This window comes from Phyllostomus discolor, chromosome 11 (genome assembly GCF_004126475.2).
Source record: "Phyllostomus discolor isolate MPI-MPIP mPhyDis1 chromosome 11, mPhyDis1.pri.v3, whole genome shotgun sequence".
Taxonomy (NCBI): domain Eukaryota; kingdom Metazoa; phylum Chordata; class Mammalia; order Chiroptera; family Phyllostomidae; genus Phyllostomus; species Phyllostomus discolor.
The window spans coordinates 42271938-42287213 of record NC_040913.2 but is presented as its reverse complement, the minus strand read 5'-3'; the positions used below and the strand labels follow the sequence as shown (position 1 = coordinate 42287213).

Sequence of the window (15276 nt, the reverse complement as noted above, 5' to 3'; positions counted from 1 at the left end):
CATTGATGTCTTTTCCCTTAGATGGGCAAATTAAAAAATGACAACAGCTATCCAGTGTGAATGAATCAAAATTATACCTCCTTTTTTTCTGTCAGATATATTTTTTGGAGTGCAGCAGAATTTTAGTCATTAGTTTATGTGTCATAAAATGAAAAAATTTGAAAATCACTGCTTTATAATATATCTTACATAAACCTTCTAGCCCAATGAAGCCTACACACATCCCCACAGACGTGTATAATATCCATTGATTAGGCTTAGAGAAGCAACACTTTTAAGATCTTGAATGCAAATGTTTCATATGTAGGATGACAAATTAAATATCTAAGGTAGCCTTGACACTTAATATCTTCAATGAAACTCTATTATAAAGAACCCCATTACTACACATCATGTTTAAAGTAGCAATCATTCTTCCCAAATACAATGATAAAGAGTATACCTTCCAACAGAAAGTTGTATCTTCCCTCCCAAGACCAACCTAATTTTATAGAACTAGATAGAGGCTCTACATACAAACTATATAATACTCTGCAACAACAATTTCCAGAATATAATCTTGATCTGGTTTGTTATTCTAAAACAATATCCTGCATAATTTACAAAGAGAGACTGACTACATGCATTATTTTACATAAAGACTAAGCCAACTCACAGCAGAATTTTCAAAAAAGCAAAAAACTTGTTTTTAAACTATAAGGTTTATAGATTATTTTAATTCGAACAACAGAAATACAATTATTTTAAGAATAACCTTTGGTGTTAGCAATCAAAATATCTCATAATAAACTATGTAGTGTTCAGTATCATGATTATAAACACTGCACTTGTCTGATTTTAAGACTCTTTCCTTCCCCCAATAATGTTTTGGAGCTCCAATGTGGCTGGATTTTTAGAACTTGGGTATGTGAAAAATAATTTTCACAACTGGAGACTTCATGAAATATTAAGGACACTTCCACTAAAATTCACATGAAGGTTTTTTTTGAAAAAGCAACCTCACAGGCCTAATGTTAAAAAATGACAAGCTGTAAGTATAACATAATTTTTTTCACTACATCAGATATAACAAGTCTTATAAATGTAGTTAAATTAACATGAAGCAAAATCAAACCATTTCAATGCCCTATTTCAAGTCACAAGTTGGAGCTCCAGAACTTACCATGGGGAAGAAAAGGTCCTAAGGAACCTAAAAAGATAAAGTAATGTAATTAGTTTTACAAACAATACATTTTAGGTTAAGTATGGATCCTGACATAAGGAATACAATACATACATTTCACTAAAGCATGTAAACAATCTGTATTATTAACCACATGTACAGTAACTGGTGGTTTAAAGAAAAATCATAGTTTTCTCACATTTCCAACTTTCAGACATTATGACTTTAGTCCTTTAAAAAAAATTGTTCTAACCAAAAATTAAATTTTCATCATTTCCTTAAAAATATCTAAGAAAAGTACTTTAAAAATTATAATATTAAATCCTAAATACAAATAGAAAACTTGGATTAATTTATAACAGTGATTAGGATACCACAAATATACTTTTCTTATGGTTCATACTACCATAAACGAATATGGGTAGCTACCTTTTAGCACACTTTTTAAATTTAAAGAGTTCTGCTGTTTGAACACCCCCCTGAGCCATATATTTATCCATAAGTAATATGATTTTAGAAATATTAACTCCTAATAATATCTAATTATGAAAATATTAGGAAATATTTGGACTGCTACTATATATTTCTGAAAGGGGTCAGGGTCATATAATTTTAAAAGATGTAAAGTATTTTCTGCTACACAAATTAACTTAATTTGACATTAAGAGACTAACTTTTAGCCCTGGCTGGCGTAGCTCAGTGGATTGAGCATGGGCTGTAAACCAAAGTGTCGCAGGTTTGATTCTTGGTCAGGGTACATGCCTGGGTTGCAGGCCATGACCCCCAGCAACTGCACATTGATGTTCCCCTCTCTCTCTCCCTCTCTCTCTCTCTCTCATCTCCCTCCCTTCCCTCTCTAAAAATAAATAAATAAAATCTTAAAAAAAAGATTAAAAAGAAAAAGAGACTTTTATGACAATGCTATATACCATATACTCTCAGTAAAATTTCTTTGGCCCAATTCTTATATTAAGAGGTTAAGCCCTGGCTGGTGTGGCTCAGTGGACTGAGTGCCAGCCTGTGAACCAAAAGGTCACTGGTTCAATTCCCAGTCAGGGCACATGCCTGGGTTGCAGCCCAGGTCCCCAGTGCGTGTGTGTGTGTGTGTGTGTGTGTGTGTGTGTGTTGCGGGGGGGGGGGGGGGCAAGAGACAACCAATCAATGTTTCTCTCACATACTGGTGTTTTTTTTTCCTCTCTTTCTCCCTTTCTTCCCCTCTCTCTAAAAATAAAATAAAATCTTAAAAAAAAGAGGTTGAGGATAACAGACCTCTAATTCTTTAAAAACATTAAATAATTATGACATTTCTCAGAAAGAGCATGCTCATTTTCTTTCCCAACTCTCTAAATAGGTAATATTATAATAAGTCAAGGAACCTAAAATTATCTGTACACATTATCAACTAAGTGTAAATATTTTAATATTTTAATTAATTTCCACTTTGGTGTTTAACCAGTAATTTTCCTACACTAAAAACTGAATCTTAGGGCTAAAAATATTTGTTCTCAAATATTATTACTTAAATTTTATTACACTTCAAACACTAAATGTAGGTAGAGGAGAAAAATCATTACATACTAAGCTGTAGAGCTTTTTCCAAGCCTTCATAATAACACCAATTTTCTGCATTCCGGTCAATCAAGTTTTTGAATACTTCACTGGCTTCTTTTAATCTTCCCAATTTCAACAGCATTTCCCCTAAAATTAAATTTAAAGGCATACTCATTTAACTTAAACATGAAATATCCTTCTGATCCCAGAGATTGCACTAAACATTAGGATAATAGATGTTTATGAAAGACAGTACTGTATGTGCCTTCCTCTGGGGCATATTGCAGTTTATATAACTAAACATAGATCAATTTATAGCTTGCCTTCAGAAATAGACTTTCATTTACACATTCTGCTATACTAAAATTCTTTTTGGTTCCTTCCAACATCCCAAATATACATACAGAATATTAATTTATTAGAAAACTCCCCTGGCTGGTGTGGCTCCATAGATTGAGCACTGGCCTATGGACCAAAAGGTCAACGTTTCAATTCCCAGTCAGTGCACATGCCTAGGTTGCAGGTTAGGTCCCTGGCAGGGGGAGTGTGAGAGGCAACCACACATTGATGTTTCTCTCCCTTTCTTTCTCCCTCCCTTCCCCTCTCTCTAAAAATAAATAAATAAAATCTTTAAAAAAAGAATTAAGTCAGTCAGTGGCTACACATCAACAAGTAAGATTTCCATCAAGATGGCCACATAGGCAGACATGGCTCACCTCTTTGCATAACCACATCAAAATTACAACAAAAATACTGAATAACCATCACTCAGAACCATCAGAAATCTAGTTGAATAGAAGTCTGACAACTATGGAATTAAAGAAACCACATCCATCCAGACTTGTAGGAGGGGAAGAGATGTCTAACAGGCTGGTCCCTCATCCATGTGCAGTAGATAAGAATTTAGAAGGTGTATCACAGGAGCAAGGAGTCCCAGTCCCAACCAGGCCCCCCAGCCCTGGGTTCCACTGCCAGAAACATAAGTGCCCACAACTTCTAGTGGCAAAAACCAGCAGGGATTGAGTCAGTGGAAGAAACTTCTACAGCCCCAAGCAGTTCCTCTTAAAAGAAGCCACAGGTGGACTCACTCAGACTCACTCCCTCTGATCTCCCACACTAGGACAGCAGCTTGGAAAGCACCAGTGGCATACAAGGAAAAACTAAAGTGTCCAGCATCAAAGTGGGAGCAGAGTCCTTTGTCCCTTTTCTAAACCCTCCCCCGCAAAGCCAGCAAGATGGTGCCATATTTGAGACTCCCATCAACCTGGTCAGCTCTCAGCACTGTTTGACCTGCCTTGGAGAGCCCCACAGACTCTGCCCCACACAACTTACGGGCCCACACAAACTGCTTTTCCTTATAAATGGCTGGTCTTGGCAAAAGCTTCACAACTTCCAAAATCTCACAATCAAGCAACAGCTAGTTTCAGTGAGCCCCAGGCCTGGCATTAGCAACATCCAGCCTAGATTCACAGCTTGGCTTTGCATGGGAATCTCCAAGCCCAGCAAAATGAGCAGCCACCTCAGATTGCTTTATAGCTCAGGCAGGATGGCTTCAGGCAAAACACAAGTGGGAACTGACCTTTACTTGCACCGCCAGGGAAACCACAGGGCCAGCGCACCCAGTGGACAGCTACAGACCACATCAGAGCACCACCACCCTGACCCTGTAGTACAACTGATCTTCCATGGAGGGCAGAGACTGGTGGTCAATGGTCATAGCCAAACCTTGCAGCTGACTGGTCTGGGTAAATCCCTCTCATTGATCTGCCTACAGCAACCAAGGCTCAACTACAAGAGAAGGGTGTACTCAGCCCACATGAAGGACAAGCCTCAAGTACCCAGCTTGGGAGACAGGGGAAGCTGTGCCAATGGACCCTACAGGACACCTAGTACATAGGCCACATCACCAAAACATGGAGTCAAAGCAGCTCTACCTAATACACAGAAACAAATACAGGCAGGCTGCCAAAACGAGGAGACAAAGAAACATGGCCCAAATGAAAGAACAGACCAAAACTCCAGAAAAAATGCTAAATGAAGTGGAAATAAGCAATCTTATCAAATGCAGAGTTCAAAAAACTTGTTAAAAAGGGTGCTCAAGGAACTTAGTGAGGACCTCAACAGCATAAAAAAGATATAGTCAGAAATAAAGGATACACTAATGGAAATAAAGAATGATTTACAGGAAAACAATAGAGTGGATAAAGCCAAGAATCAAATCAATGGCTTGGAATGTAAGAAAGAAAAAACAACCAATCAGAACATGAAGAAAAAGGAATCCACAAAAATGAGGACAATATTCTTCCAATGAGGAAACAGACAGCCTGTGGGACAACTTCAAGTGGTCCAATACCCAAGTTACAGCAGTGTCAGAAGGAGAAAAGAAAAAAATTAGAAATCTGGACAAATGATGAAAGAAAACTTCCCTAATTTGATGAAGAAAATAGACATGCAAGTCCAGGAAGCACAGAGAGTCCCAAACTAGATGGACACAAAGAAGCCCACTCTAAGACACATCATAATTAAAATGCTAAAGTTAAAGATAGAGAATCTTAGAAGCACCAAGAGAAAAGCAGTTAGTTACCTACAGAGTAGTTCCCATAACACTGTCAGCTGATTTCTCAGCAGGCTAGAAGAAACTGGCAATACATATTCAAAGCCATGAAGAACAGAGATCTACAGCCAAGATTGCTCTACCCAGCAAAACTATCATTCAGAATCAAAGGGCAGATAAAGTGCTTCCCAGACAAGAAAAAACTAAAGGAGTTCATCATTATCAAACCATTATTATGTTAAACGTTAAAGGGACTTATTTAACAAAAAGATCAAAACTATGAACATTATAATGGCAAAAATACATATTTATCAACAACTGAATCTAAAAAACAAATTAAACACATGTGAAGAACAAAGACAGAATCATGGATACAGAGAGCCTTATAATGCTTAACAAATGGGAGGGGGTTGTGGGTAATGAATGAAGAAATGAGGGAATTAAGAAGTATAAATATGAAGTTACAGAATAGCCATGGAGATACAAAGTACAGTATAGCAAATGCAATAGTCAAAGAACTTATATGCATGACCCATGGATATGAACAGTGGTGGCAGGACTTCCTGAGGGAGTGGGAAGTGATGGGTGGAGGGCAGAAAAGGGGGAAAACTCAAGACAACCATAGTAGCATAATCAATAAAATAAAATTAAAGAAAACAAGTAAGTGTAAAGTATAGCAGTTAAAAAGTAAGGGCTCATGAAAAGACATGAAGAAAACTTAAATGCACGTTACTATGAGAAAGAAAGCAATCTCAAAACCTACATGTTGCATAATTCCAAATACACTGACATTCTGAAAAAGGCACAACGATGGAGACAGTAAAAGGATCAGTGGTTGCCACTGTTGGGGTAGGGCAAAACAAACAGGCAGAGCACAGAGGATTTTTAGGGCAGTGAAAACTAATACTCAGTATGATACTTTAATGGTGGATGCATGTCATTATACATTTGTCAAAACTGAGAAGGTGTACAACATCAAGAGCTAACAGCAATGTAAACTATACACTTAGGGTGGTAAAGATATGTTCAGTGACTGCAATAAATGTAGCACTCTGGTAGGAGATGTTGATAGTGGAGGACGTGATGTATGAGTAGGAACATACAGTACATGAGAAATTTCTGAACCTTTAATTCAATTTTGCTGTAAAATTAAATCTACTCTAAAAAAGTCTATTAAAATTTGTTTTAAAAATAAGGGCTTTTTGAGCAAGGGCTGGGAACTAAAGTGTCCCAGGTTCGATTCCCAGCTAGGGATAGTACTCATGTCAGAAGTGCTAAACTTTTAAATTAAATAAAATGATTTAAGCAATTACCATACTCTGAAACACAGGAAGAATAAACAAATGTTAGCTATTATTTTTATTAAGTTTTGGAAGTCCTGCAACTATACTTAATTTAGTTTTAAACTAATTATTTCAGTTGGACATTCTATAATAGAGTATTGCTTATGGAATGGGTAATTGATGAACAAAGCTTTGTTAAGAAAAAAATGTGCTTGACTCTTTGCTGATGAACATATTTAACAAAATATTAGAATCCTGCTTTCATAATTAACCCATAATGAATCTTGCTTTCTTGTTGATCCCAGTCATTTACTAGTCTCATTATATTTTACTATACACGGAGATATACGAGTATATATGGATGGATGGAAAGACAGACAGACAAATAGAAACAGACAGACAGATACATAAATAGAAAGACAGACAGACAGACAGATAAATAGAAAGACTGACTAGCTCTAAAAGCAGTAAAACATTTTGTTTAAGAAAATGAAATCTGGCCCTGGCTGGTGTGGCACAGTGGACTGAGTGCCAGCCTGCAAAGCAAGGGGTCACTGGTTCAATTCCTAGTCAGGACACAGGCCTGGGTTCTAGGCCAGGTTCCCAGTAGAGGGCATGTGAGAGGCAGCAACACACTGATGTTTCTCTCCCTCTCTTTCTCCCTCCCTTTCCCTCTAAAAATAAATTAGTATTTTTTTTTAAAAAAAAGAAAGAAAAAAAAAGATAATGGACTCTGGAGTCAAAATTCCTGGCCTCAAACCAGCACTACCCAGCTTACTTAGCTGTGTGACTATGGACAAGTCACTTAACCTTTCTGTTTCTCCATTCCCCAACTCTAAAGTGAATAAAAGAACAACATCATAAGGTTGTTACGAAGATTAAATTAATTGATAATGGCTTAATGATTAATGGTTTAGAATGGTGCCTGATACATAGTAAGTCTTATTTAAGTGTTAGGACAGAATAAAGTACATGGTTTTTGTTTTCTTTAACTGAGGCCATGAAAAAGAAAAAGCACGTCAACTAACCTTTAATTTCTTCCACCAAAAGTTTATCACATATTTGTTTCTCATATGTTTCTATATGTTCCAAAGATTCTTGAAACAGATCTGCTTCTCTCATCACTTGATTCTGGTATAATATCAATTCACTGTACTCATAGTCTATTTTGTTGAGAGGAACCTAAAAAAAGAAATGACCAAATTATCTTATACAATTACACAAAGCAGTTTCAGATCTTTAATTTCACTCCTTTCTCAGGAAAGTAATTCACACGAACTTAAAAATGCAGCCCACAAACAATTACAAATAGAACAGTGATTAACAGCTAAGATTAATACATTTTTTTAGAGTTCATTTATTTAGTTTTAGAGAAAGAGGAGGGAGGGAGAAAGGGAGGGAGAGAAGCAACAGTGAATGGTTGCCTCTCACACAACCCCAACTGGGGACCTGGCCCACAACCAAGACATGTGCCCTGACTGGGAATGGAACTAGTGATCCATGGTTTCACAGGTTAGCGCTCAATCCACTAAGGCACACCTGCCAGGGCTAATACATTCTTTAAAATGAATGAAGGGGTAGAACTTCAGTATATAGCAAAACAAATAGGTTCTATACCCCCCAAAAGTATAAAAATGATTAAAATCCTACAGAATCTATATTTAAAAACCTATTAGAACTCATTGAGGAATTAGGCACGATGATAGAAAACAAACCAATATGTCATACAAAACCAATTATGTTTCTATACACTAGCAACAAACAACCCCAAATTAAAATAATTTCATCCACAATAGCATTAAAAAGAACAAAATATGTAGGAATAAATTTAAGAAACAATATCTATATACTGAAGACTACAAAATATGCTGAGAGAAATTATAGACCTAAATAAATGGTGAGATAGTGCATCTATATTTATGGATCAGAATACTCAATAATATTTTAGTGGCAATTCTCCCCAACTTGTTCTATAAATTCATTGCAATTCCCACTAAACTCTCAGCAAGCCCTTTTTTTTTAAGAAATCTTTAAGCTAATCCTAAAATTCAGATGGAAATAAAAGAACCCTACATGACCAAAAGAATTTGAAAAAGAAGAACAACATAGGAGGACATGCATTTCAAATTTCCAAGTTAACCACAGTTACAGTAATCAATACAGTGTGGCACTGGCATAAGGATATACATATGGAACAGAATACAAGGTCCAAAATTAAGCTTTTATATTCTGGTCAACTGATTTTCTACAAAGGTGCCAAGGCAATTCAATGGAGAAAGGGTAGTCTTCTCAACAAATAATGGTGGGACAATTAAATACCCACATGTAAAAAATGACCTTAGACATACAATTCATACCTTATACAAAAATTAATTCACAGTGGATCACACACCTAAACATGAACACTGAAACTATGAGAGAAATCTTAGAAGAACAGAATAAATTCTTTGTGACCCTATGCATAAAAGAAAAAATTAGTAAATTAGACTTCATCAAAATTATAAAAGTTTTCTTTTTCAGAAAACACCACTAACATGAGAACACAAGTTACAAACTGGGAGAAAATATTTGTAGATAATATACCTGATAAGAAACTTGTATTAAGAATATAAAGAACTCTTACAATTCAGTTGTAAAACTAATAACCCAATTAAAAAATGGGCACAAGATTTCATCAAAGAAGAAATATAAATGGCTAATAACATAAAATGGTCAATGTCATTATTTGTTAGGAAAATACAAAAATATCATTAAAAAAGATACTATTATGCACCCACTAAGATGGCTATCATCAAAATTTTAGACAATAGCTCTAGCTGGTATGGCTCAGTGAATTGAGTGCAGCCTATGAACTGAAAGATCACCAGTTCAATTCCCAGTCATGGCGCAGGCCTGGGATGCAAGCCAGGTCCCCATTTGGGGGCATATGAGAGGCAACTGATTGATGGACCTCTTGCACATCGATGTTTCTCTCCCTCTTTCTCCCTGCCTTTCCTTCTCTCTAAAAATAAATAATATGTTCTTTAAAAAATCAGGCAATAACTGGTACTGGGGATGGGTAGAACTGGAACCCTCATACATTGCTGAAGCCACTTAGGAAAACAACTAAGCAGTTTATTAAAAGGTAAATACATAGTTACCAAAAACCCCAAAAATTTCATTCTTAGATATATACCAGAGAGAAATTAAAACATAAGTACACACAAAAATTTGTGCACAAATATTCACAGCAGCATCATTCATAACAAACTAAAAACAACCCTTATGTCCACCAATTAAATAGATAAGCAAAGTGTGGTATATCCATAATGAAACAGTATTCAGCATTAAAAAAGGATGAACTACTAATATATGCTCTAATATGGACGAATCTCAAAAAGATGCGAGAGAATAACAATCTAGAGACAAAACACTACCTTATGATTGCCTTTATATTATTGCACATGCATTATTTACACATATGGAGAACTATGTTATTCTGTAAGTATTAGCTGAACTAGGCTCTGGGACAGAGATAGAACAAAGGACTTACTATACAAACTCTTTTTAAGAATTACTTGATAAATGAAAGGAGAAAGTCTATCACTCTAGCAGGTAAAATTACTTTGGCTATCATTTCAAAAAAAATACTTTGCTTTCAGAGTAAATATCAAAGACATTTTCATCAAGGAAATATAAAGAGGATGATGTTAGCAAAAATACCTCCAAAAACTCATCTCTCCATAAAAGCAATAAAGAAGCTGGCAAAAAAACTCTCAGAATCACCTTTTTCAGAACTCTGAGAATTAACCAAAGGCCTACAGCAACCTGGGGAGCACTTACTGAAGAAAAATGGCTGGATCTTGGTAAGACCAGTGAGCTCTCTAGTGTTTTAACTTGTCCTAGTTCTATCCCATGCTCTCCAGCTATTGATACACAGTAGCCTTGAAAAATATGGCCCTGACTGGTACGGCTCAGTTTTCTAATCCAGATTAGAAAAACTAAAAAAGCTGACAAGTGACAGCAAAGACATTGAGGAAATAATTGTAAAACCTTGCTGGTAGGCATGTAAGGTTAGTGACAGCTACTTCAGAGTGATAACAATACTAAGGATGAAAACACACAGCCACAGCTCTGCAATTCCAGTTTTAGGTATATACTGAAGAGAAACTCACAAATATAACAGACAAGAATATTCATTACAGCATTGTTTTTTAACAGAGCCAAGCAGAATGGATAAACTATGATGTTTATATAAGGAAAACCAAGTAGCAATTAAAAATGGATAAACCAGCTAACCCTACATGTATCAACACAGACACATCAAGAAAAGCTAAATGAAAAACTGTATTTTCATAAACATTCTTAAGTATACAAAATAGTAACTTTCATGAACTTATGAACATAATGTAAATGCACTAAATTGATTTATACCAATTCCAGAATAGTGACTACCTCTAGGGAAGTATATAGGAGGACCTCGGCTGTTTCTGTAAATTTATTCCTTTAAAAAATAATAAAATCCGCCCTGGCTGGCAAAGCTCAGTGGATTGAGTGCAGGCTGCGAACCAAAGCATCACAGGTTCGATTCCCAGTAAGGGCACATACCTGGGTTGCAGGCCACGGCAACCGCACATTGATGTGTCTGTCTGTCTGTCTGTCTCTCTCCCTCTCTCCCTCCCTTCCCTCAAAATAATAATAATAATAATAATCTGGAGCAATATGACAAAATGTTTACATCTATTTAACTTATCATGTCTGTTTCTGTACTTTTCTATTTTACATATATATTAAATTGTAGTTATTAATGTTCATATCAAATATAAAGCAACATATATTAGAGAAACAACTCCTAGTCACAAAACTACTTTTGTTTTTCTGCAGTCTTTTATCACTTAAATATTGCTGAAATTATAGTATACAAAAATTTTTATATACATTTTGATTTAAAAATTCTGTTTTTTCCCCCTAACCACAGTTTACAATTAATGCTGTTCCACACCAGTTTCAAATGTATAGCAAAATGGCCAGAAAGCCATGCAGCCTAGAGTGTCCCTCCATCTCACCCCCACCACTGCCCCAAGCATCCACCTGATCCCATACCCAGTTATCTCGACATCACTGACCTTATTCTCCATGCAGCAATCTATGTCTCTGTGGCTATTCTGCAACTACCAATTAGTACTGCTTAATTCCTTTACCTTTTTCACCTAGCCCCCAATATCCATCCTACCTTCTAACAGCTATCAATCTGTTCTGTTATCCATGAAACTATTTTGTTTACTTTTGTTCATTAGAGTCCACATATAAGTGAAATCATATGGTATTTGTCTTTCTCTGAATGGCTTATTTCACTGAGCATAACACCCTCTAGGTCCATTCATGTTGTGGCATAAGATTTCCCTATTTTTCATGGCTGAGTAGTATTTCATTGTGTAAATGTACCACTACTTTTTTATCTACACATTTACTGATGGGCACTTGGATTGCCTACAAATCTTGGCTATTGTAAATAGCATTGCAATGAACATAAGGGTGCATATATTCTTTTGAATTAGTATTTTGGGTTTCTTCAGATACATTCCCAGAAGTAGAATCACTGGGTCATAAGGCAATTCCATTTTTAATTTTCTGAGGAACCTCCACACTATTTTCCATAGTGGTTGCACCAAGAAATTGTATTGTTTTAACATGTCAAATTTTTTCAAGTTTTTCCATAGGTCTCAAAGACTTTAATTCACATTTGGGGGTGGGAGTGTAACAGTGCAGCTCAAGAGGGATTTGTAATAAGGTCTAGAACTCAGGGTGTCCAGTAAATATAAAAATATAGGATGCCCTCACCCCCATAAGTCTGAACTGAAGGATAAGACACATGGAGCAGGGCCATTGAGTTATTTTGCATATTAGCAGCTGGCCAGCTTCATAGCTGATATGCAAAAATGGTTATTTTGCATATTTATAACAGCTGGCTAGCTTCATAGACATGTTAAGTAGCCGTGGCCAGGCTTTGAGCCAGGGGGATGAGAGTGACTTGGGCCCATAAAGTAGCTGGGAGGCAGTTACCCCTGGTTACAGCGCTTGCGTGAGAGCTTGGAGATGGTTAGTTCAATGCAAGGGGGCCATGCCTGCCTGGATTTACTATGGCAGCCCAGAAAGGCTGGAAGAATACAGGAGTGTTAGCAGGTATAATCAATTGTGGGAGGAGTTAGAAATGGGGTTGCAGGGGGAGATTTGCACAGGGATTTAAACCCAGACACAGCAGCCACATGGGGAGGAACCATGTGGTTTTGTGGGGGCTGACCACGCAGTTTTGGGGGCGGCGTGGGGGCTACCTTTACCACACAGCTTAAGAAGCAGGAAAGCAAGATGTAGAAGACATGCAGAGCTCTCTCTTAGCTGTTCGGAAGAACACAGGAAAGACAATGTGGGAAGGAAAGGGGTGAAAGAACTCTTGCTGGTGGGCCATGAGATGGTGCCATGTGGGTTTGGATTAAGAACTGGAGAAAGAAGCGACATAGTTGATGGTCCTGGGAACCACGGGAGGCCAGCCAGCCGAGCACAGATTACTGGGAAGAACTGGGAGCTAGCCGAGCCGTGTACTTCTATTTTTTTCTTCCTGAGCTATGGTACCCCCGACTGGCCTGACTAGGCAAAGGGGGGAAGGAAGGACTGTATATGTTTGTTGGTGTTCTAAGGGACTTTGGGATTTTAACAAATACATTAAGTCATTACTCAAAACCTGTATAACTTTTAGCCAAAACTCAGGCATTTTCACCAAACTCTGGCATTGAGAGCCATAATTCCTAAGGACAGCGGGCAAGATGAATCTAGTACAGAGGGACCCTGGGGGGAAGGGGGTCCATTCAGTAACAGTATCTTATCTCCCATCACGAGTCTATTCTGTAACAGAGGCAATACTGAAATCAGCTATTTTATTTGTGAAGGTAGGAAAAAATGTTAAAATTAATTCCTTACTTGCTGAGTTTGTCTAAATTCTTCCAGTAGTTTTAGTGCCATATCATAATCTTTCAGCAAATGGTAAGCAATAGCATATCCAATCCAGGAAGCACGCTGAGTTGGGCGTAACTGAAGAAGCTGATACCTTGTCTCCTTAAAAAAAATAAATAAAATAATTGTCTTTTTTACTTTTTTAACTTTCTTTAAAATATTTATTAAAGCAATACCTTTAATTCCTTTCTAATGAATTCAATTAACAAATATAAGTTCCACAATAAAGTATACTTTTTGAGTTTATCTAAATTACTTAAGTTGTAAAATACCCCATAATGCTCATTGTAAGGCTGTCACAAAAAAGCTGTCCTTGGTACCCATGTTTTTGGGCTAACTTATAAAATTACCTTTACATAATAGAATTTCTTTTGGCAATGACACATCTTAGAAGAAAAAGATAGTTTTTTACTGAACTAAATTTTGCTGTTTATAAAATTATTATATGAAACTATAAAGGACTTGCACTATTACAGCAAGCCCCAGAGACAGGATGGACACAGCCAGGGGGAAATCTCAGACATCTGACAGGACTTTGCAAGCAGAAACACCACTGCTGCCACTTTAAGAGAGGTCAGTATCTATGACATTATGAAGAAAACACCAGAAGTTCCACAATGCTGCCCTAGAATAATCAACATCTTTTCACTAGCAGAAAAATCTAACCTGCCTACACAGGCCTCACTTCTTTGTTGCTCATATTGCCTCCAAGTTTTAGGCACATGCAACTGCTTGGAGGAACAGGATCTCATGAAGAACACCAACAGCAACGGAATTTTGAAAATGTAGTGTTTAGCTTCCATGACTCTGTTGTTGGAATGGGTACCATCCACAGTATATGCCAAAAGGAGAAACATGATCAGATTTTTTTTTAAAAAGATATCTTTGACAAAACAACTGAGTATCACTCCACTACTTTCATGTGTGTCTAGATCCTTTTAGGCATATTAATTTCATACACCTAATAGAGCTAAGGAATGAGAGCTATTAGCACTCTCATTCCTTATTTTTATTGTTGCTCCTGTCACTCTACTCTTTTATTAAAGTCTGAATCAGTTTTCCTCACTCTGCCAAATCCTACCATCATCCTAAGCATTACAGATCACCCATCCAACATCCTATCTTCTTAGACCTGAGATTGCCTCATCTTTAATGAGCTCCTCCACGCCTTTTCAGAAACCCGCTCCCACAACCACATCCTAGACCAGCAATTTTCAGCTAGTGTGCCACAAGAAGTTTTAAAACATGCAATACCTGACTATTTAGTCAGGTGCACCAACCTCTTTTCCCTTATACTGTCAAATAAAAAATGACAACAGAATGACTTCCAGCAAAGATGGAGGCGTAGGTAGACACACTGTGCTTCCTCGTACAACCAAGACAGACACAACAATTTAGAAACAGAATAACAACCACAACTAAGAGAAAATTGAACTACATGGAAGTTGGACAACCAAGGAGTTAAAATAGATACGTTCATCCAGACTGGTAGGAGGGGCGGAGTCAGCAGCACGGAGAAGGGTCTCGGAACAAAGTGTTGAGACCAGCTAAGGCAGCCCAGGCACACAAGACTGCAGCAGGCAGACCCTGGGCAGGCAAGCAGCGGCTGGCAGACCCCGGCCGAGGGGTGATAATGAGCAGACCCAGCAAGGTGGCAGTTGTGAAGCAAGGCACTGTGCACAAGGCAGCTGGCTAACCAGGCAGTCCCAGGGTCCCAGCTCCAGGAAACAGAGCCTCAG

General features: G+C 37.3%; 1 protein-coding gene across 5 annotated transcripts in view; it reads right to left on the bottom strand.

Annotated features, from left to right (window-relative positions):
* NAA16 (N-alpha-acetyltransferase 16, NatA auxiliary subunit) overlaps nt 1-15276 on the bottom strand; it is an 80140-nt gene that overhangs the window by 53519 nt on the left and 11345 nt on the right. For 4 of the 5 annotated variants that reach the window (XM_036011316.1, XM_036011314.1, XM_036011315.1 and 1 more), the window contains 4 exons: nt 13505-13639; nt 7579-7732; nt 2741-2860; nt 1163-1189 (listed from right to left, as the gene is read on the bottom strand). In XM_036011316.1, the coding sequence (XP_035867209.1) occupies nt 1163-1189; nt 2741-2860; nt 7579-7732; nt 13505-13639 (436 nt within the window). The remainder of the gene's footprint in view (nt 1-1162; nt 1190-2740; nt 2861-7578; nt 7733-13504; nt 13640-15276) is intronic. The other variant, XM_028526517.2, reaches the window with a different exon arrangement.